Consider the following 22,324-nt stretch of genomic DNA (forward strand, 5'->3'; position numbering starts at 1 on the left):
CTTACCAATGGTCCAATAAGTAGCAAGAAGTAGAATTGTGTTTTGAAGATGGATATCTTGATCCCAAATGGGCTTTTCAACATGGTATCTTCCACATACCTCTATAACATTGTGATAATCAAATGATCCTATTTACTGTTATCTTCTCCCTTAATTCTTTTCCTTTCCCTTTAAAGTTTTCAATCTTTCCTTAGCTACTGATTTCTTTACCATTCATTACAAGAATGATAAGATTCCCTCCTCTTTAAAAATACTTCACTTGATGCTACCAATAATTTAAATATCATTTCCTCTGTTGTTTTATCAATTATGTAAAACCTGATAACAAGAGCGTACACTAAGGCTAGACCCTGATCTCTATATCTTCTTTCACAAGGTGACTTCAATAAGCTTTGTAATCTGTACAAGTTACTATCAAATATATTTGTCTTTATCTTCATAACATTTCTTGCATACATTGTTCTTTCTATTTATATTACCATCATATTAGTTTATTCTCCCAACATATCTTGCCTAGATCATTGTAATATACTCCAAATTGTCTCCTCAGTGATTCTAATCCATCCTTTCAACAACTACAAATGATTTTCCTAAGACCTAGAATACATAAACACATATATGCATGTGCATACATACATACATATGCACATATGTAAGTATATTCAAACTCAAACAAATGATTATATGTGTGAATAAGTGAAAATGAGTCATTTTGGAGTATATATATATAGATATATATATATATCTATATATATATATGAAATTATAAACCACCCCAGTATCTTTCTTAAGTAAGATAGCAGAAAACAACACATGACTAAAAAAGAGGAAAAAAAGGAAAAAAACTAATAAACAACAATACATAAATACTAAGATTAATATTAATAAAATTATTGTATTCTATTATTTCTGGGGATGAATGAATAAAGATTATTCTAGCTATTTAGTTTGACTAAAATACATAATTTTACATGTTTTAGACTATATATATAAAACATTATTGTTGCTTCCATAGATTGTTCATCTCATGATATTAAATTAAGACTTTTAATTAGAAAAATTTTGACTGTGCTCATATTTCTTGTGCCTCTGCTTCCCTAGCCCTGAGATTAGCTATGATATAACTGAAATATTCTCTATCTTTGTTATATTTAATGTCATTATTGACAATTATATAATATCTGAAAAAATGTCTTCACTTTCAAGAATTACTGCTCCCTGGTAAAATTATAAAGGTCGTTTTGTTTTGTTTTGCATATGTATTTTTCTTCAGAGATACACTTAAAAGAACTTTCTCAAGAAGATCTATATTTCTTAGTCTTCTTGTAAATGGATGAAAATGAATTTATTTTAAAGGTTTCCTAATGTTATCATCTAGCCAAATATGTTTTTACTATTTTATTTATTTGTTCTTTCACGTACCTACAATGATAGTTTTTAACCAATCGATTTTTACATTTTGAGTTTTACATTTTTTTCCCTCCCTCTTCTCCCCCTTCTCCATACAGAAAGTAATCTGATATAGGCTCCACATTAATAACCGTGAGAGAAAAATCAAATTCAAGTAGAAGAAAGAAACATTAGAGAGGAAAAAATGACAATGCATAAGACAGCTGTTAAAAATTTAAGATAATAAGCTTTGGTCTCCATTTAAACTCCACAGTTCCTTCTCTAGATATAGATGGTAATTTCTAGCATAAGTCTTTTAAATTGTCTTTGATTATCATATTACTGAAATTAACAATTCCATCGTGCTTGTTCATCACCCTATGTTGTAGTTAACGAGTATAATATTCTTCTGGTGTGCTCATTTCACTCAGTATCAATTCATAAATGTCTTTCCAGGCATTACTGAAATCTCATCCCTCATAATTTCTTATAGAACAATAGTGTTCCATTGCATACATATACCACATTTTATTCAGCCTTTCCCCAATTGATGAGGATTCCCTCAATTTCCAATTCTTTCTATCAATATTTTTGAACATATGATATTTTAACCCTTTTTCATTATCTTCAGGTTATAGACCCCAAAATGGTACTGCTTGATCAAAGGGAATGCACATTTCTATTGTCCTTTCTGTTTGATTCCAAATTGCTCTCCAGAAAAATGATATGAGTTCACAACTCCATCAACAATGTTTTATTGTCCCAGTTTTCTCATATCCCCTCCAATGTAGATCTTTTTTTCCTAGTCACATTGAGCAATCTGATAGATGTGAGGTGGCACCTCAGAGATGTTTTAATTTGCATTTCTCTAATTAATAATGATTTACTGCAATTTTTTCATGACTATAGATAGCTTTTATTTCTTCATCTGAGAATTATCTTTCCAGATCCTTTAACCATTTAACAATTTGGGCGATAAGATTTTTTCTTAATATTTGATTTCTCAGAAACACTAGTTTTAAAAATTGTTTCCCAGATTACTAAATTTCTTTTAATCTTGGCTACAGTTGATTTGTTTGCACAAATACTTTTTAATTTAATGTAATCAAAATTATTCAGTTTCTTTATTATAATGTTCTCTCTATCTCTTCTTTGGTCATAAACTGCTCCCCTTTCAATACATTTGTCAGGTAACCCATTCCTTGTTCTCTTAATTGGCTTATATGTTTAAATCCTGCACTCATTTTGTCCTTGGGATAGGATGTGAGATGTTAGTCTATGCCAAGTGTCTGCCCTATTATCTTCTAGTTAAGCAGTTTTTTTGATAAAAAATAGAATAAATTTTTATCCCAGAAACTGGAATCTTTGGGTTAATTGAACAGTAGATTCCTATAATCATTTTACTACTGTCTCTTACTTTACCTCATCTATTCCACTCTATTTCTTAGTATTAAACAATTTTGATAACTGATGCTTTATAATGCAATTTTAAATCTGGTATGGGTAGACCTCCATCTTTTGAATTTTTTTCATTAATTCTTTTGATATTCTTGACCTCTCGTTCTTCCATATGAATCTACTTACTATTTTTTTCTAGTTCACTAAAGTGATCTTTTGGAAGTTTGATTGTTATGGCACTAAATAAGTAATTTAATTTAGGTAAAATTGCCATTTTTATTATAATACCTTGACTTACCCATGAGCAATTGATATTTGTCCAGTTATTTGGATCTGATTTTATTTCTGCAAAAAAGTGTTTTATTTTTGTTTTCATGAAGTTTCTGCATAGGCCTTGGCAGGTAAACTTCCAAGTATTTTATGGTGTCTGAAAGTATGGGATTTCTCTTCCTTTCTCTTGCTGCTGCATCTTATTAATAATATGTAGAATAGCTGAGGAATAACATGGGTTTATTTTATATCCTGTGACTTTGCTTAAAGTTGCTAATTGTTTCCAATAATTTTTGAGATGATTTTCTATGGTTCTTTAGGTATACCATCATAACAACTGCAGAGGGGCAGCTAGGTGGCACAGTGGATAAACCACTAGCCCTGGAGTCAGGAGTACCTGGGTTCAAATCTGGTCTCAGACATTTAATAATTACCTAGCTGTGTGACCCTGGGCAAGCCATTTAACCCCATTTGCCTTGCAAAAAAACCTAAAAAAAAAACCCATCTGTTGAGTAAGAGTTTTATTTTTTCATTACTGATTCTAATTCCTTCAATTGCTTTTTAAAACAGAATTGAATAATAGTGGTGATAATAGACTTCCTTGTTTCACCCCTGATCTTATTAGCAAAGTTTATAGCTTATTGCCATTACATATAATATTTGTTGATGGTTTTAGTTAGCTATTGCTAATCAGTTTAAGGAAAATTTAATTTGTTCCTGTGCTGTCTAGTGTTTTTAAAAGGAATGGGTGATTTGTTGTGTCTAAATTTTTTTCAGCATTTATTGAGAAAATCATATGATTTGTTAGGTTTGTAATTAATATGGTCAAATACAGTGATAGTTTTCCTATTATTGAACCAACCTTGCATTACAGGTATAAGTCCCACTTGTTCATAGTTTATTATCCTAATGAGAACTTGCTGTAATTGCTTTGCTAACATTCTATTTAACAGTTTTTCGCCCTTATTCATTAGGGAAATTGGTCTATAATTTTCTTTCTCTGTTTTGACTCTTCCTGGTTTAGGTATGGACACCATACTGGTGTCACAGAAGGAATTTGGCAGACATCTTTCTTCACTTATTTTTTTTTCAAATAGTTTTAATAGAATTTGAGCTAATTGTTCCTTGAATATTTGGTAGAATTCACTTGTGAATCCATCTGTCCTTGGAGATCTTTTCTTAGGGAATTCAAAAAGAATGTTCATTCTTTTTCTGAGATAGGGTTATTGAAGCATTTAATTTCTTCTTTTAACCTGGCAATTTATATTTTTATAAATATTCACCCATTTCACTTAGATTATCAAATATATTAGCATACAGTTAGGCAAAATCTCTGCTCTCTGCCTTTGGCATTTGCCTGTTTCCAACCTCCTCAGTGTCAGACCTTACTTTTTTTTTCTTTTGTGGGTTCTTTTGATCCTAAATCTTTTAAAAGGCTTGATTCATGCTGATTCTGAGGGAAAACAGGACAGTTTAAAACAGTGCCTGACTTCTCTCTGCCATCTTGGCCAGAACCCCCAAATGTCTTTTAAAATAAATATTAGTAATCCTGTCTATTTCTTACATGAATGGTGTGAACAAAAATAGATTCTAAAAGTTTTTATAGATTTAGAAAAGAATTTACATTCAGTCTGAATTTATTCTGGAGAGAATTCATTGTCTCGTCTATGTCTTTGCTAAAGAATGATTTGAACCCAAGAACTGTCTGATAACATTTATATTAATGGCAAAAAAGTGTTGTAGTTTTCAACCATTTCAATCTGTCAGCAAATAAAAAAAACATCTGTCAGAAACTCAGGAGGGAGACTTCTTTTTGTTCTGAGATATCTAACAGTCTTGACAGCTTTACTCCTACTGTAGCTATAGAAGTTTCCAGCATATCTGAATTTGAAAAAAAAATCACAGATTGTTCAACTATATTTGCAAGATGTGATTCCCCCAGATGTCAGAAGTATATTTCTCTAATTTTACCTTCATTATAGAATGCCTTCAGGCTTAAACTGCCTAGTTTTTTCTGTGAAATACTTTATCTGCATTGTTGGCTCCTAAGGAAGATGTAATAGCAATCAGTAAGTAATAGTACAGAAGCTGTTGATTATTACTGAATAAACTAAAAGGCTTTCTATGCATTGCAAACCAAAAAATGATCAAACCAATAACTTTCACTGTGTATTCCAAATGACATTGTAAAATCTGAGGACCTTATTAATCAGTGACTTATGGCATGCTTTGCAAAGATTTTCATGTACCTGGTTCAGAAAACAGGAGAAGAACAGATCTAAGGAGTTTCTTTTGAGGGAATTAAATTAAATCAGTATTCATCAACAGAGGCCACTAGGTAGAACAGACAAGCAAATTATAAATAAATCAGAGAAGATACAAAAAGAAGAGGATATTTACTGCCACAATTGATTTCCAAGCACCCCTTCCTCCCCAAAAATGTAGTATTTCAGAAATGAGGAATAAAATTTTTTAGGTAGCTGAAGGATTTTGGATTGAAACTTCTGGAGCATATCCTATGGTTTCATTAGTACTGAAAATAATAAAATAGTCATTTATATATGAGGTTTAAAAAGTTTTAAAATTCCTCCAATATAGTATGTGCAAACACAGATGTGCACATAATGGTCTGCTTTTTTAGAAAGATCAAAAGATGTAAAATCAATTAAACAGTGGAATCAAAGAAGATCTAACAAAAAGGAACATGATACTCCTAAAAAGTTCTACACCCTGGTTTGGGTAAATAGGTAAATACTCTGCTTTATGATAATTTTTTGACCAATGCAATACTTGAAAATTCATAGCTGTAAAAAAAAACAGGGCTTACCCTAGTACTACTGGTTACAAAAAAATTTTATTAAATTTTCTTTACAGAATTTTTCAGTTGCCTGAAAATTAGCTTTTCCTTACTTCTATATACTGTCATCCTTTCCATCCTAATAATCATCTAACAATCACTTTCTCATATTTTCTCCTTTTTTTTAAAAAAACATGACAAATTACTTATGAACAAAGCAGGTCTGATTTCTTCTACCATAATTCAATATTCAATTAAACAAACATTTAATAAGTACCTACAACATGCAAAGCAAAATTTTTGATAATGTTTATACAAAAACATCATTTTTTTAAAGTAAACTGACATCAAGGAGCATATACTCTCGATGGTGGTTGTGACAGTTGTAAATGTAATATTACTTAATCCACTTAATAAGTAGAAGAGTCAGGATATACTAGTTAAAGATGGATACTAGAGTTGACTCTTAAAAGAATCCAGGTGTTCAGGCCTTCCTTGCATTTTTTTCCCTATTACATATTCTCTTTCTTTCTGCTGCTTGTTCACAATTAGAAACTAAAGTAGATGTAATGGTTGAGCTAATAAAAAGTTTAAAAAACGTTTTTTCAGGACAAGCTTTGTTGCATTCAAGATTAGGATTTATTTTTTCTTAATTTTATAACATTGAATAATACATGTCAATGTTTATGATCATTTCTTAGTATGCCTATGAAAATTAGGAACTTGACTTATTGTTAGATGTCTGTGATTTTTAGAACATAAACATTTTAAGATAGCATAATGATAAATGGTACTATAATTCTTAATATATAGTGCACTAGTCATTGCTTTTTAAGCAAAAGTTTAAATTGTAGAAAGAAATGGAGAAATATACACTTATAAACTCTTTCAAACTTATTAACAAAATGAAATGATTGATAATCAAAGAAAATAATATCCAAGATTAGGGGAAAGAAATGAAATTCACAGACTTTAGCTGAATTTAAATTATTGTTTAGAGTAAACGTAATAAAAAAATAAAATTGAAGATCTTCAGAAATTGGATAAATGTAAAGACATGAGACACTATGCTAAGTCCTGGGGGGAGGAACTTGCATTTTATTAGATGAGATTTAATACAGAGCAGACAAATATAAAACAAGAGAATTTTATAAGAGAGAGAGAGAGAGAGTGAGAGAAAGCCTAAAAGATTGCCTATCATGGATTTTGTTGAGGGATTTCCTGAACAAAATGAGTCACTTATTCAATGAGTATTTATTAAGAGGTAAACTCTGTGCTGTGCATTGTTTGACTAGACAAGATTCTAAGAAAGGAAAAAAGTTCTCTTCCCTCAAAGAAATCACATTCCATGTTGAAAAACAATATGCAAATAACTATGTATAGACAAAATATAAAGTTGATGAAAGTTATCAGAAGCAAGTCCATGAACAGCAAAATAGAAAACTAGACATTTTCTCAAATTTCCCTGAACACACAAACCCCTACAATTCTGCACTGAAGATACAGCAAGTTCAGTTGTTTCTAATGGGATAAGACACCCAGAATTCAAAGGAAAGTTAAATAAAAAAACAGCAACTAATTCTCACTGACTCTAAATTTACTCAGCAGCCTTTCCCCTACTTCTCATGCTATCAGAAGTGAGACCAAATAAGACAACAAAGTCATAACAAAGACATGTAGCAAAAACCTCACCAATGCCCTGGGTTACTTTCTTTCTTTGTATTGTTATAGAGATTCCAATTCAATTGGAAGCATTCTTGGGCCTATGTAGTCAAATTTGCTCCTTTAAGAGAAAAGGCCTGCTGATTACTGCAACCAGGTAGCATCAATGCCACAAAGCTCTGAACTGCTGATGAAAAAGAAGTCAGGTTCCAATGCTTCTGGAAAAAGCAGGCCTTGGATTTAATTGAACCACTCAAAATTTAGTTGGAACAAAGACTCCTAATCATTGGGGGAAGGAGTCAGAAATAAACAATAAAGAAAATAAGTGAGGAGAAAAAGATTGAAAGCACCAAAGATTACAGGAAGAATAAATTTCAAAGACTTTGAATATAAACAGATAAGTCAAGATGGAAAAAAATGATGCAATAAAAAGTAAATATGGCCTCCAGCTTTAGCAAATGAGTTGGGACCTAATGAATAGACACTGAAAAATAGCAGAATGGCAAAAGAAAAATCATTAGGAGATTTTTTTTTTTCAAAAGCTATTACAAGGTAAAAGAGTCAGTTCAGGAAATCAGTAAAGGTATGGATTAAAACTGTCAACATTCTAACCATAGATGAATACTTCTTTTGTGAGACTTACATTAAGACCTGAGACTTACATTAAAGCATGGCAGGGCAAGAATGGAATAGAGAAGAGTGAATTATGCACCCAGTGCAAATTTAGTATACTGATGAAAGGAAAATGAAATAGTGTATAAGTAGCATATGGAAAAGACTGAAAAGAAGAGGAAAGGTAGGAGAGAGCTTGACTTATTGACTTATCTTTCAATGGTTAAAGTAAAACTAGAACTTCATACTGGATAAGACCTAGGAGATTTTGTGCTTGAAAATTTACTTCCCTTGGGGAAAGAGGGAGTGGAATCCTTTGAGGATGGCTAAAAGGAGGAAGAGAGATCAATGAAGCAAGAAAGAAATTGCCAGGCAAATGTAGGAAAAAAGAAAAAAGAAGAAAATGTCAACAATAGAATGATGAATAGATGAATGGGGGGAAGGGACCGGGAGAGGTGTCCTATCATGGGGCAGTATCACTTTTGACATTTGATAATCTTTTAAGAATAAGGCGAAAAAGAAAAGAGAATCAATCCTATGAGGCAAGTTCAACAAGGCAATACCACAAAGTGCCTAGACTATAGAAATGATACTTTGGAAAGCTTTAATTGTATAAAGAGAACAGAGAAAAGAGACAGACAAGGTAATCATAATTGTCATGAATCAGAAAATGAGAATCTAAATGGGAGGGGTGGAGAGAGAGAGAGAGAGAGAGAGAGAGAGAGAGAGAGAGAGAGAGAGAGAGAGAAAGTTGAATAATAAAGTGAAAAATTCTTTTTGTAAATTAGTGAAAAATAAATTTGAAAAACTCTAGTAAATAGGACTGATGCCAGCAAAATGGGCTGGGGGAAAGGGGATTCATTCGTTTCTGGTGATGAAATTTTAGGAGCTGGCCACTTGGGTTCGATTCTGCCTATGAGGAATCATTATTCAGACTGGGAAGGCAAGGATGGAAATAAAACAAAAATTTATTAAAAAGGTTACAAGATATAGGAAGGACTAAGGAGAGAGACAGAGAGAAAGAGAAAGAGATAAAAGAACAGCCAAGGAGCCTTGGCTGGGCCATGGTCAGAGAACACTGAGCCAGTCCTGAACTGTAGTACAGCTCAGGTTTTTATATCTTGCTTCTCATCCCAAGGGCAAAAGGTGAACTCCTTTCCCCTATACTCAACCAGGAATTAGGTAGAGGGTAAAACCCAAGGAGATCAGGATACAGATTTTTACATTAAACTATAATACTTCAAGAATGGGGATGTTTCCTACCCAAGATTACAGTCATTTCTATTACAATCATAATTCTCTCCTTCAAGTCCATTTACATCTCAAAAGTCAATTTACATCTCCACCCAAATTCTGTCTTTTACATTCAAATTATCTTCATCTTCCCTAGCAACAAGCCCAAAACATTTCCACCCAAGTTCTACATTCACAATTCTCTTTATCTTTCCCCTGCATCAAAATCATCACCAGGTTTTTCTGACTCAAGAGTCCAGCTTTTCAGACTAAGAAAAGTCATAGATTTAAATTTACAGATTGATGCAAAAGTTCATGTTACTAAAAAAAGTTCAAAGTTTCCTACAAAAACCTCTGAGGTTGTTACAAAAAGTTTATAAGTTCTTTTAGAGAAGCAGCAAGATTTTCAGCATTTGAGTAAGAGTAGTACTGAAGTTAAGCAAATTGAGGTAGTGAGGTCAGCAAAAAAGGACAAAAAGTTATGAAAAGGAAAAAGAAAGGGAAAGACAGTGATGGAATTTAGATCCATATGGATCCAACATGGAGAAAGGGGATGACCAAACTTTTATAGAAAGCCTAGCCCATCTTCTGTGCTGGGAGAAGTCAGGGGGAGTGGAGTCAAGGAGTAACTCACCTAGATGTAACTGGAGTCTGGCATATACTGAGGAAGGCAGGTGGAGGAGGTTATCTTAGTGAATTTACATTTGAGAAGAGGTTTAAACTGAACAATAGAGAGGAAGTCAGAGGCCCTCAGAAAATATCAGGCAAGAACAGAAAATAGTTCCTTTATATTACAGGAAAGGCTAGACAAATATTTCTTCTTCAACAGGACTATGTGACAAGGAATAAAGAAAGAGGAAATCTATCTTACTGAGGGGGAAAAGGTAGAAGAAATGTAAAACTAGATAAAATTAGGAGAGAAGAACTTATACATAGCTGAAAAGGAAATGAATAACAAATGAGGAAAGGGGCATCAAAAGTGAGGGAAAGAAAACCTGTGCAAAAAGAGCCACCTTAGGGGGCAAAATTAAAGTGAAATAACTGAAAGAAGAAGAGGAAATTCTACCTTTAAAATAATATTAGAGGGGCGGCTGGGCGGCTAGGTGGCTCAGTGGATAAGGCATCGGCCCTGGAGTCAAGAGTACCTGGGTTCAATCTGGTCTCAGACACTTAATAATTACCTAGCCTTGTGGCCTTGGGCAAGACACTTAACCCCATTTGCCCTTGCAAAAAAAAAAAACCTAAAAAAAATATTAGAAATAGATGGAGGAAAACATAAACATGACTTTTGTAATTTTAAATGTGAACAGATTAAATAATTTAATAATACAAATGAAACAAAAACAGTGCTAAGAAAACAAAAGCCTACATGTTTTTTTGCTTATTAGTAAAACATTTGAGGAAAAAAAAGTCATTCACAAAATAGGACTGAGGGAATGGGGAAAACTTACTATGAATCAATTGAATCCTAAAGAATCAAGAATTGAATTATGCTATTAGACAAAGCAAAAGCAACCATTCAAAAATAAAAGGGTTTAAACATATATATACTGATTCATATATATGGATATATATTCATATTTGCAAACATATGCATGCATATATGTATATATAAAATGCCATAAAGAAAGCATACCTCTTTCATAATGAACTTTTATACTCCAAGTACCTTTGCATCTAAATTAACATAGTCAAACAAGATTTGTAGAGGAAATATGAGAGACAATCAAAGGGGAAAGGGGGGGAGGGGGGACTTAGGGAAAGTTTGGAAAAATATACTCTAAACTAAAAAGTCAGAAGGAAGTAATAGATTATATCAAGACAAAAATCAAATATATAGGCATATAAAGCAATATTAGGAGTAGGGTTTTAATTATACACACATATCTTTTAAAACTAAACACACAAAACATGAAATCTATGACCTCCTTAATGTTAACATTAATTCAAATATGAGAAATTGTTAGTCTGCATACATAATTCTGAGCGAAATATAAAAGACAAAAAGAAAAAGAACATGAGTACTAGTAGCAGACAATGTAAAATATTAAGAGCATTGAGTACACAATAACAAGACCTGTTTTCAAATCTTGAATCCTTCCATTGATGATTATGTGATCTTGAGCAAAACACTCACCCTGAACCTTTCTTTGTTACTTGTAATATAAAAAATTTGGATTCAGTAGCTGCTATAGTTGCATCCAGGTGTAGCATTGAGAAACCAGTGTCTTATGAAATGGTTAACAGTAGAAATTAATAGAAACATAGATTTTAAGCAATAGAACAATCTTAGAGCTTGTAATTGATATGGAAAGGAAAATAGCATACCCTGATATGTACTCTAATTATTAGGCTTCACATAGTTCTTAAGAAAAGATACATCACACTTCATCTTCTAAAATCTTCAGAAATCAATACAAAATATCTGAAGTACTATTAAGAACCAAATTCTGACAAACAAGCATTAATAGGAAGAAAGAGGATAGCTAAGTAAATAGGATGGTAAGGATACAAAATAAATTCATCAATAAAGTTATATATATGTAGATATTTATGTATGCATATACATATATATGAATTAAAATCTATTATTATACATTCTTAACTTTCCTCATATAATTAAAAATTAAAACAAAAGTCATGTAAGAACATACAAAGTCAAGTGAAACAAATTCCTACTTTAGGGAAAATAAAAATAAACAAATTTAAAAAAATTAAACACAGACCTCCATGCCTTAATCTGCACCCTGACTTCATCATTACTCTCTTGGCTCATTGTATAACTTATTTTTGGCAAGTCTATACACCATTCAGAGATCTTAAACTTTTCAAAGCTGTCGGTCTTTAAATTGTTCTCTTACACTGTTAATGCATATATATGACTTTTTCCTCTTTGTCTGATTACTTTGTTTAGAAGGTCTAATATTAGACTGAGTAAGACAAAGTAAATGTATGATTTAGTGATTTGGGGAACATATTTCCCTACTTTTTTTTCCCTGAATGGCTGAACAAAATTTTAGCTCAAACAACAGTGTATATATGAACTTGTTTTCCCAAAGTTCTTCCCATATTTATAATTTTCCTTTCTTTGAGGTGGGGGGAGGGGAGTTATCAACTTTGCCAATCTGATTAATGTGATGTGTAAATTACATCTCTTTTTGAAACATTTTATATGATTTTTCATTGCTCAACTTTCTTCCTTTGATTAATGTATGTTCATATCTTTTGACCAAATGATATTTAGAGGATGAAGTGTTCTTAAGAACTATGAGAAGTCTAATAACCAGAATACATATCAGGGTATTTAAATTTGAATTAGTTCTTTATAGATCTTGTAAATGAGCATTTCTTTAGGAAATTGTTCCATGTACATTTTTCTTCCCCCTTTTTAGCTTCTCTTCTAATATTAGCTGCATTTTTGTTTGTACAATTACTTTAAAAACAATATGCAATCAAAATTTTTCGACTTAATTTTGTTTAAATCTTCTGTATTGTTTGTTTTGTTGTGGACTTTTCCCATATTCATTGCTCTGAAAAGTCATTTCTTCCTTGCTGGATCAACTTCTATGTTTATGGTATATATTCATTTGGAGTTCAGCATGGAAAAAGGTCCACTTCTCCTAGGATGTGCTCTAAATTTCCCAACAGTGTCGATAAAAGAATGAGTTTTTTTTCATAGCTAGGGGTTTTGAGTTTTTCATGCATCACTATATTATTTATTAACCACATGTATTTGTTGAATTTCCTATTTTATTCTACCGACTATCCTATTATTTTAGTGAAGACCAAATTATTATTTGGATGCTTTCTGTTGCATTTTGTTGATAATACACAGAAATTTTAATGATTGGTAGTTATTTTACATTCTATAATTTTGCTAAAGATGTTTTTCTATTTCTTTTGTTTTTCTTAACTCTCCAGATAAGCCATTGTATAACCTGCAAAATAATTTCCCCTTTGTTTATGGATATTCTATCATTTTTGTTTTGCTTTTCATTGTAATAATGAGTATTTACATTACTACATCAAATAATTGGGATGAAAATAGAAAATTTGCTTTATGGTCAGTCTTATTGGAAAAACCTTCTTGAATATATTCATCACTTATAATGCTAGTTCTTGAGTTTATGAAGATTATAACTGACATATCAAGGAAGGCTACATTTATTGTTCTATTTTCTAGTGTTCTTAAAAGAAATAGTTGGACCTTCTCAAAAACTTTTACTGCTTCTTTGATATAATTTTATCTTTTAGATCATTTTATATTAATATGATAAAATGTTATTTTAACAAGATATGAAATACATATGGCATATTAATTGTCGGGGGTCGGCCCTGACCGCCTGGGTGGATAGGACCTCCCCGGGAGTGAGGTCAGACCAACCCAGAGAAGACACGGCTCCTTAAGGGGAGCAGTGGCTTCGCCTGGTTGGCCTGTGTCCATTGCTCCAATCGGGTGGTAGGTTCTGCCCTCGGGGCGGATTGGGGTGGCAGCCCGGAAATAACTCCCTATATTAACCAGCGCCCTGAGCTATTCGGGGGATCCCTCTGCACCTAATAAAACATATGCCTCCTGAAGAAGTGTCTGCCTGAGTCCCTCCTCGCTGATCCCCGGGGGAGGGAAAACACCAGGGACGCCTGAAGCAGTGCCCACTGAGGAGCTCACTCGGGAGTCTGGGGAAGAAGACCCCGGACAGAACTGGCCCCCGAACAGGGACACCCGAAGACCCCGCCGAGTGAGGTAAGCCTGTTTAAGTAAAAACAGAAGAGGCAGACACCCTAGGTCCACGGGACACCTAGAGGGAGTAAACATGGGCAAAGGAATGTCTAAGCATTTACAGCCAGAGGATTCAGGAGTATTAGCATGCCAAGTACATGCACTAGTAAAGACTCATGGCATAAGAGTCCGTATAAAAGAATGTAAGGATTGGGTGGAAAAAATATTGGTTGTCTCCCCTTGGGTCTCCCACACCGGCATTAGACCCTCAGAAATGGAGAGTGGTAGGAACTCAAATGGCCTCTTATAACACAGAAAAACCTGGCTTTCTATCGGACACGGACTTTGTGATTTACTCCGTGGTGGCTGCAGCTCTTGACCCGCAGCCTCCACTGGGAGCCGTGCCCGGAGAAACACAAACAGGGCCCTCGTTACTAGGGGAACCTGAATGGCCCCCGCCCCCAGATGAGGGGCTTGACGACCTGAGGGAACCAGCCCCCAAATACCCTTAAAGAACTAGGGAGTCTGCTGTAGATTTTATCAGCAGAGTGCAGACCACCGTGGAAGGGAAATTCGGGACAGGGAATGCAGCACAACCATTAATCATTCAGTTAATAAAGGGAGGACTAACTCATTCAAAAGGCTTGCTAGCTACTCTGCCTGCTGACCCCTCCTTAGAGGAGATAATTGATAAGGCCCTAGATGAGGAACCTCCCCCAGACCCTCTCCAAACCTCTATTAATCTCCTCGCTAATGCTTTACAAACCACAAACTTAGTGCCTAGATCAAAGGGTAAAGGAAACTGTTTCCGATGTGGAAAGACCGGTCACTTTCAAGCTGAGTGCCGTAATTCCCAGAAGAGTGCAATGAAGTGCTTTGTCTGTGGTAAACCTGGTCATATAGCAAAGCATTGTAGGCAGAAAAACAAAAACCAGAAGTATAGCAATGGTGGGCCGCAGGGAAACGGGAAGAGGTCGAGAAGCCGAGGGCCCGACCCCAGGGCTGATCTGTTAAATCCCTCGGTTACTATTCCCCTCTCAGAGAGCACAGAATTGAGCCCATGGACTACGACTACTGTTAAAGCCTCCCCTAGGGACTTCCACCGCTTAGTGATTGGAACTGCTCTCGCTCCCCAAGTCATTGTCCACACACAGCTCCTAAGCCCAGGCCAGCTTGATTCATGTCACTGTGGACACTTTTTCTAACTTTATTATGGACACTTTGCAGCCTGGTGAGGCTGTACGCCATGTGATAGCTCATTGCCTTCACTGCTTTGCCACCCATGGGATACCTCGGTTGTTAAAAACCGACAACGGCCCGGCCTATACCTCCTCTGCTTTTGCTCGCTTCTGCCACCAATTCGGTGTCACTCATGTTACCGGTATCCCTTACAACCCCACCGGTCAAGCCATCGTGGAGCGTGCCAATCAATCCTTGAAGCGCACTCTCATTAAACAAAAAGGGGGAGTGCGTGGTAGACTCACTGCAGTTCAGGTAGCAACTGCAGTCTTCACCAGGAATTACTTGATTGGTGATGATCAGGGCATTACCCCTGCTATGAAACAAATACTACCTCCACAAACTCCACTAACACAAGAAACACACACACAGACAAAAAACCTAACAAAAAATAAACCCACAACAGTATGGTGGAGAGATGAGGAAGGACAGTGGCATGGTCCCGCCCAGGTGATGGTATGGGGAAAGGGATTCTTGTGTCTCCACACAGGTGAAGGGACACGCTGGGTGCCCACCAGGTGGACCAGGACCTGTACAGAAGATAAAGAGAAACCACCAAAAAAGCAGACGGAAGCGCCTCAACAGGACGCAGAAAGCAAAGATGGCACATAAATGGCTAAGTATACTAGGAATATTAAGCAGATTAAAACCCATTGACTCCCGATCCATTCCCCTTCATTGGAAAAATCTTACTGAGGCCACTCATTTTACTTATTGGACAGTAATACCAGGGTTTCCTACGGTTGTTCCAGCCACATGGATAGGAGATCCAGTGGAATTACAGTTAGCAGGCTCTGCCTACCTAGTGCTAGGAGGACTTAAAGGGGCTCCTCCTGAAAAGAAACATGATCTGAATAGCCCTGTAACTTTGACTTCTTTGCATCTTCCGATATGCCTTACTACAGGCTCTCACCCCCTCTGTGCTCAGGTGGTAAATGGAACACTTAAAGAAACCCCTCATGGACCAGATAGCAATCTTGGGCATGGTGACTTCTTGCATTTTTCTATGATCCAACATCTTATGCCTGTGGCCTATCTGACGCCAGTTGATAAGACCAAAGGAGATATACACTATGTCTCGTCACTCCCTCTGCCCAATAACAGTTATATAGGAAGAATGGCTTTGAGCGAGTTCAATAAAACGTGGCATTGGATTCTGGGAGGCGGATGCAATACCACTAAAGCCTCTTGGGAAAGTAATAAAACTGATGGCCCTTGTAATTTTATGGACAGGATTAGAGTGGCTGCAGGAATGTCCCCTAACCAAGAAATACCCCATTCCCCTCTACCACCATGCTCTCCTTCACCAACTATGTTTGAAGCCGTACAGGTTTGTTCTACAGGAGTTCCAGTCTACGGTCCCAACGTGAACGGCACTCAAGTGTATTTCCTGGATGGCGGCCCAGGCCCCTATTTTGCTGCTCCGGTCCCGCATGTGATGAAAGACAACAGTACCAGACCACAGACGCACCTTTGGAAAGCCGCAGCAGCCTTCGATGTCATCATTCATTCTACGGACAACACTGCCCCTGCCAAAGTGAACAACACCATCTGGAACCTTTGGGCTGAACTGTTTTATGACTTATATTGGGTGTGCCCCGAAGGACAGAGGACAGACTATTGGTGTAATGTCTTTACCACACAAGCAGTGACTGTCCTACCTATCTATCTAGATGAGTTAGACAAAATAATCAATACCATAAGGAATATCACAGATCAGTATAAGAAAGATATGGAGGATGATCACGGTCTATTCCCTGATTGGATAAATAAGATAGACCTTAATCATTGGATGCATTATTTGTTGATTCTTGGTGCATGGTGTTTAATGGCCTTATTGCTATGTTGCCTGTTTCCCCTTCTTTTTTCTCTGTTTATAAAAATGGGGCGTTGGGCCCTTGAGCAACTCAAGGCAGACATACTCATGTCAAACAAAAAGGGGGGAGTTGTCGGGGGTCGGCCCTGACCGCCTGGGTGGATAGGACCTCCCCGGGAGTGAGGTCAGACCAACCCAGAGAAGACACGGCTCCTTAAGGGGAGCAGTGGCTTCGCCTGGTTGGCCTGTGTCCATTGCTCCAATCGGGTGGTAGGTTCTGCCCTCGGGGCGGATTGGGGTGGCAGCCCGGAAATAACTCCCTATATTAACCAGCGCCCTGAGCTATTCGGGGGATCCCTCTGCACCTAATAAAACATATGCCTCCTGAAGAAGTGTCTGCCTGAGTCCCTCCTCGCTGATCCCCGGGGGAGGGAAAACACCAGGGACGCCTGAAGCAGTGCCCACTGAGGAGCTCACTCGGGAGTCTGGGGAAGAAGACCCCGGACAATTAATGTTTATATATAATTTTACAAATATGTTTTTCCATTTGATCATGAGGTCACTAAAACAGTAGAATCTATTGTTATATGTATATTCCAGTTGAAGAAAAAGAGCCATACTTGAAGATAGGTAAATGAAGATGGGTAGCTAGGAGGTCAACATTGCTGGGAGGATTGTAAAGATTGCTTTGAATTATTTTATAAGTGAATAAAGTCACACAGGAGAATAAGGCATGAACTTTAATCCACAGTGTCCTGCAGAGGGTTACAAGTAAATTCACAGTGTTCTTTGAGGAGACAATAAGGTAAAGAAAATGAATTTTTTTTTAGTTTTTGCAAGGCAATGGGGTTAAGTGACTTGCCCAAGGCCACACAGCTAGGTAATTATTAAATGTCTGAAGCCAGATTTGAACTCAAGTACTACTGACTCTAGGGCTGGTGCTCTATCCACTGGGCCATCTAGCTGCCCCCATGAATTTTTTTTTAATAAGGTAGTAAAGTTAAGAAAAGAAGAGAAGGCAACTGTATGAACTCATAGCTGGGTTGGCAAGAGAGAGGTAGAATAAAATATAAGAAAAGATAGGAGACCAGTTACAAATTTACTGCAAACTCTTCAGAACAGCAGCTAGGAAACTGCAGTGGCATCCATCATAAATAGAATAGAGAGGAGAGAAGCCTGAAGAAAAAAAGGTAGGAGCAACTGCAAGGTTGTACCTGGGTCAAGATCAACAGCCTGGAAAAGATGGGGCATAGCTCACTGGTATGATTGTATTGGGAGGAGTTGGAGGAGTCAAGTAATGGCCAATATCTGAATATGATTACTGTCAGGTATACACTTTGACAGAGCATGTGGTGATGGGCTAGAAGAAAGGGAAGGGAAGTGTTGAGAAAAACAGTTGAGGCTGTTCTTATTATCTCAGAAGAGGCTGAGTTGATTCCTAGCATCTCAGTACCCAGTTTCTATAGAACAGCACTAGAAAGAGTTTGGGAAAGAAACTAAAACTTACACATTGAGTTTGGAAGGAAGCTAAAACATTTGCATTTCAGTAGGTTCAGGTTTTAGATAAAAATGGGAAGGAAATCAGATATCCACAGGATATGCCAGACCAGCACCACTTTTTCAAACAGTTATTAGATTTAATTTTCTTTAAATATTTAAAAGATTCCACTTATAATTTTATCTAGTCTGAAACCTTCAACCATCTCTGGGAGCTTATTTATTACAAATATTATTTAGTTTTCTAAGATTGGATAATTTAAATCTCTACTTTATTAATCTGGGAATTTTATATCATCATAAATATTGATATTTTTAATAGAATTTTTAGTTTTGATGATACAACAAGGTGGCACAAAAGATATTCAGCCTGGAATTAGGAAGACATGAGTTGAAATTGTGAGAATGTAGGGTGTTTGGCTCCCACAGAATGTAAGAAGAGATTGTTAAATATATATTAAGAGGAGATTGCTAATTTATATATATATATATATATATATATATATATATATATATATATATACATGCACACATACACACACCTGTAAGAAAATCAAAACAATGAGCACAAAGACAAGCTCAAAAAAAAAAAAAACGGGAAATGCAAATAAAAAATTCTAAGATCAGTTTTTAGATACCAAATTTTTTGAAAAAAGATATTTTATAAATGGGAAATACAGTGGTTTTCAAAATTCATTTCTTATAAGATTTTTAAGTTCCACATTTTTCTCCCTTCCTTCCCTCCCCACTCTCTGACAACTAATAATCTGATATGTGTTAAGTATGTTAAACATATTTCCAAATTAGTCCTGTGGTGAAAGAAAAATCAGAACAAAAGGTAATAAACACAATCTTCATTCTTTCTTTCTGTTTTCTCCTCATTCATCCTACTTTCCAAAACAGTAATAAGAATTTTTGTACTCAACTTTTTGCAAACTTATATAAATATTCGACTCTTCTTTTATATGCATTAAAATGAAAGTGTCACATGCTTATGTGTCACATGTTTCCTTATTCTTTTCTAACTATTTAACTAGACTACTCCTAGTAAAACACCAATGAGAATTACCCCTGCTCTTTCTCTTCTCTCTTTTCTCTAACGGGTTTCTTTTCTTCTTCTATCTTCTCTTAAGTTCATCAAAACCACATTCAGTCTTCCTTTTTTATTTAACTGATTGCATACCCCATGACATCTGCTGCTTCCTCAGGTCCCATTCATTAATCTTATCATGACAGGGTTTTCTGAGGATACATGTATTATAGCCACTATTCTGCCCAGTGGCCGTACATTGAGCTGTAGCCCCTACAATGAGGGGAAACTGCAACAATGAGACAAGTTTGATTCTAGCAGAATTTCATGAACAGAACATAGGTACTACAGGTTCCTGTGCAAGCTCAAAGATCAGCTGGTATTGATGTGAAGAAATTCTGAGGTTTTGCAATGACTGAGAACATGTAAAGGGTGAGTGCAAAGGACTGTTGTTATGCCAAACTCAGGGACAAACTTCCTTTCTGGGTCTTAGTTCAATAACTCAAAGCATCTCATAATGACATAAAGAGAGAAGTAAAAAGAGAGAGAGATGGTCTTGGCATAGCATTCTGACAGAATGACCTTCTGTCTTGGATATTCAGGTTCAATCATAACCCAGCAAAAGAAAATACTTTAGAGCTCCAGGGTCAGAAATACATAGTAACTGCTTGCAACTTTTCATGCTCTTTGATGAGTGCACAGCTCCAGGCAAGTAACTACTGTCCTTCTTTGGGTCACATTCACTCTGTAAGTGGCAAGAGTTACAGAGATGCTTCTTTGTACTATTTCGTAGTCCATTTATGCCATCAAGCTTCTCTGTCAGTCAACTAGAATTTGCCAGTTGCTCACTCTGTTCCTTTTTTTGCTAAGTTCTGGGGATACAGAGGAAGAAAAGTTTAGTCTCTACTCTTAAGTAGCTCAGTCTAGTAGATAGACACTATTTAAAATATATATAAATTTTATGCAGATATGTACATATATATGCATGTACATAAAATTATACATACATACAAATTTACTCCTGACAACCCTGGAACTAGATCTTTTTTGTTATTCCCCTTTTTTACAATTGAAGAAAAAGAGACAAAAGCAATTTAAGTCACTCGATTGTATGTCTGAGGATGGATTTGTACCCAAGTTTTCCCCTGCTTCTGGGGCATTACTTCATCCCCTCCCTATACCACCAAGTGCAGTATATTTTTTTGTTTTTTTTTCATCAAATAGCAGAAGAATATCTTTCAGCCATAAGAGTGAAAACTGTACTGATTTAAATATTTATTGCTTTGTGACCACAAGAAAGGATTATGTAATATTTTGTCATCTCTCTTCCAAAACACACTCACTTAATATTCAATTCAATTCAATTCAATTGTCTTTGAGTGGGGCAGTATGTGGCAGTGAATAGAGCATTGGCCCTGGAGTCAGGAGGACCTGAGTTCAAGTTCAGCCTCAGAAACTTAATAATTGCCTAGCTGTGTGACTTTAACTTCATTGTCTTAAATAAATAAAATTTTTAAAAATATGTATTTTATTAAATTTCATGCATTTTTAGTGATTTTTGCCAATGGATTAAGAATGAAAGTAAAAGAAGTTCTCAGAAAAGTTTAATTATAATGACTCAGTTTTTGCTGTGGGCAACTCAAATGAGAATAAATATTTAAAACTATTAAATTCTCATGGTAATTTTCCTTTTACCTACATGCTGACATGGGTGACTCAGTCTAGGATCTCTATTACCTCAGGATTCCATTTCAAAGCTTTAATCCCTAATTTCAATATATAATTTATCTGAAATATATTGCTTCAGTTCTTCAGCTTTTCACAAAATATTGACAATGAAATTTAAGATTAACAAGAAAAGAATGTTGGATTGAAGTTAGTAGACATCATTTTAATGAAATGAACATTATATGTATTTTATGTACACATATACACATATATGTTTCTAGGTATGTGTGTATTTACATAAACATATATTTTGCTCATTTTTCAAAGAAGTGTGCACTAAACAGAAAGTATTATGAAGATCAAGATCAGCAAGATAGCAGAGTCCTCTATTTGTTCATACTTCTCCAATATAACACTCTCCAAAGTAAAAAACAAAACATAGGACAAATCTACAGCCACCAAAAACAAACAAAATCAGAAAGGGAAAAAAACTACAATATAAGAAGGAGATTGGGAAACAGGTTTTGAATGGACTCAGTAGCTTCGCTCCAATCTTCTCCTTAAGATTATCTTTTATTTTTATTGTGTATATATATCTTGTTTATAAAGGGTGACAATAGTAGCAATAGTGGCAAGATTTCTTGTCACTTCCTGATTGAGACTGTGAACTCTTTGAAAGCAGATATGTTTCAGTCTTTTTGTGCAGAGCCTGACATATAGCAAGTTCATAATAATGACTTATTGACTTGATTCTAGCTCTCCATGTAAACTGGAAATAACTGTCACAGACTTAGGTACAAGATTTTCTCTACGGTAGATGTGCGTGCTTGGCTCATAACAGACATCCATTTTGAATCACATCTCTTATCTAATAATGAGAAAAAAAGAAATTACTTCTGCCCATCTAGAAAGGAAGGGAGAAGAGGGATGACATAAAAAAGCATGGGATAGCACAGAACAGCATTGACTTGTATAAAACAGTTATCTGTGCCCAAG

At 35.4% G+C, this 22,324-nt stretch overlaps 1 protein-coding gene across 1 annotated transcript; it reads left to right on the forward strand.

Moving 5' to 3' along the window:
• Positions 1-14,018: 14,018 nt before the first annotated feature.
• On the forward strand, positions 14,019-17,607 carry LOC141498431 (uncharacterized). The gene is made up of 2 exons (XM_074201596.1): positions 14,019-14,102; positions 15,808-17,607. Exon 2 carries the CDS (start codon positions 15,919-15,921, stop codon positions 17,281-17,283), a length of 1,365 nt encoding a protein of 454 aa, XP_074057697.1. The 5' UTR covers positions 14,019-14,102; positions 15,808-15,918; the 3' UTR covers positions 17,284-17,607.
• Positions 17,608-22,324: the final 4,717 nt, after the last annotated feature.

The sequence above is a fragment of the Macrotis lagotis genome, chromosome X (genome assembly GCF_037893015.1).
Source record: "Macrotis lagotis isolate mMagLag1 chromosome X, bilby.v1.9.chrom.fasta, whole genome shotgun sequence".
NCBI classification, from domain to species: Eukaryota; Metazoa; Chordata; class Mammalia; order Peramelemorphia; family Peramelidae; genus Macrotis; species Macrotis lagotis.